A 2,156-nucleotide genomic window follows, 5' to 3' on the forward strand; every position below is an offset into this window, starting at 1 on the left:
TTAATTGATAGTGACACACACAAACCAAATACACTATAGCAAGGATGATGGACATGAACCAAACAACATGTATGAAGCAAAGGATGATATGAAACGCCAGGTATGACCTTACTTAATCCTGCATCATCCCACGGCATCCTGCTCCAGTCACGCTAGTTCTTCACCAAAGATGGCAATGCCTAACCTTTCAACCCCATTGTCAAAAATGAGACATACATATTCCTAACTCCCATCCTTTCATTCATTCAACAAATATCTACTAAGTGATCGGTCTACCACATACCAGACACTATTCTAGGCACTGGGGATATAACAGAGAATAAAGCTAAGTCCTTGCTTTCATGGAGCTTACATTCTAGTGGAGTACAACAAATATGTGTAAGTGTTCAGGTGATGAGCACCAAGAAAAAATATAACACAAGGGAAGGAGAACTTTCATGTACACCTGCCTCCAGTATGCCCTTCTTCACTTCTCAGTATAACTTTCCTTAGCTCTCAAAGCAAGAATAAATTATTCACTGGGAAAAAAAGTCAGCATTTAATGGGGATCTATGTATTAGGCACTAACCAAGATCCTGGAAATAAAAAGGTAATTAAGTCATAGCTGCAAACTTCAAGAAGCCCACAGTCCAATGGAGAGGGAGATACGTTTATTTCACAAACATTGTATCACAGTGTATACCAGGTTCTATACTCCGTGCTTCAGAAAAGTTGACACGCTTCTCATTACAATCCTAAGAGGCTGTACATATACAGAAACTGAAGCACAGAGAGGTAAAGTAACATGTCTGTGGTCACACAGCAAGTTACTGGCAGGGTGAGGACTGGAACACAGACCATCTGTGCTCCTCAACACCATGCTCTGGGTGATGCCTACATAATCATCAAAAAGCAATCTCCCTGTACAATAATATAGATATGAACAAAGAGCTAGGGGAGCACATAGCGGTGGGTGCCTAAGAAAACAAGAAAAACCTTCTTAGAGGAAATGATGGTTTGTCTTCAAAGACAAGGAATGCATTCTCTATCTCTGCTATGGAAACATTGCATGTCTATCCTAGGAGAAGGGCACTGTCTACCCTAGGAGATAGCTTACTGGCCTAAGAGCTATTCTACTGTAGTCCATGAGTCTTCTAGTAGGAGACGGTCTACTGTATCCTAGCAGAGGGCCACTGTCCATCCTAGGAGACATCTTATTGTACCCTGGGAGATATCCTCTTGTGAGAATCTCCTGGTGGGAGTAGCCTACTATATCCTAGGAGAGAGCCACTTTCCAATTTATCTGCATCCCCTGCCAGCAGCTGGCACACCAATGTTCAACAAGGACTTGCAGAATGCCAGTACACGAGTGTCCAGACTCTCGATAGCTGGGAAAAGAGGGTTTCTTTGACGAAGAGCAAGCCTCATCACCTTGTCCCCGCCTCCAAGATCCCAAAGCCCCCGGCCCACTCAAACCTGGCCACTGCAGGTCTTGACAAGCTACCCAGAGGGTGGGTCGAGGCAGAAGAAAAACCACCTGTCTGGGCCTCGTCACCGCAAGCCCCCCGCCCGCCCTGCCGCACACACTCGGCTGGCGGGACCGCCCTCCCCTTACTACCTCCGGGCAAGAGCAGGGAGGCCGAGGCAGCGGCGGCTTGGGTGACCGGGATGAAGGGCACGTTGAAGCTGAACTCCGTGGCCGAGGAGGAGAAAAGTAAGTTCGTGCCCGATGAGGAGGCGGAGGCGCCACCGCTGCCACCGTTAGGTTTCCTCTCGGCCATGGCGGCGGCCTACCGTCCGTTACACGTCTCCGGGTAGCCGGTGAGACACCACCGGCCGGAAACCACCCACCCTCGGGGCCAGCGCACTTCCGCACTTGCGCACGGGAGCCGGAACTACCGGCGGCTAGTCAGCTGCCTCCTCCTTCCCCTAGCCAGTGCCGCCAAAAATCAACATGGCGGCGCCGGCTTCACGCCCGAGCCTAGCACGTGACACTCTCTGCGGCTGCGCAGGCGTGGCCGGAGGCTCAGGGCCAAAGCCCGGGCAGGAGCGTCGAGGAGCGGCCCCTGCCGGTTCGGGATCAGAACACGAATTGACGCTTAATCAGGGGGTGCGGGGCGCCGCTATGGTTTTCCTAAAAGTACACACGGGGTGGTTTTACCAGCAAAGATTTTGGA

General features: G+C 50.5%; 1 protein-coding gene across 1 annotated transcript in view; it reads right to left on the reverse strand.

Annotated features, from left to right (window-relative positions):
- The window catches only part of SEC23IP (SEC23 interacting protein), a 72,447-nt gene extending 70,586 nt beyond the window's left edge, over nt 1-1,861 (reverse strand). Inside the window, exon 1 of the mRNA XM_012642385.1 lies at nt 1,598-1,861. Coding sequence (XP_012497839.1) covers nt 1,598-1,760 — 163 coding nt within the window. The 5' untranslated portion in view covers nt 1,761-1,861. The remainder of the gene's footprint in view (nt 1-1,597) is intronic.
- Between the last annotated feature and the right edge of the window lie 295 nt (nt 1,862-2,156).

The sequence above is a fragment of the Propithecus coquereli genome, unplaced genomic scaffold (genome assembly GCF_000956105.1).
Source record: "Propithecus coquereli isolate 6110/MARCELLA unplaced genomic scaffold, Pcoq_1.0 Scaffold179, whole genome shotgun sequence".
Classification (NCBI taxonomy): domain Eukaryota; kingdom Metazoa; phylum Chordata; class Mammalia; order Primates; family Indriidae; genus Propithecus; species Propithecus coquereli.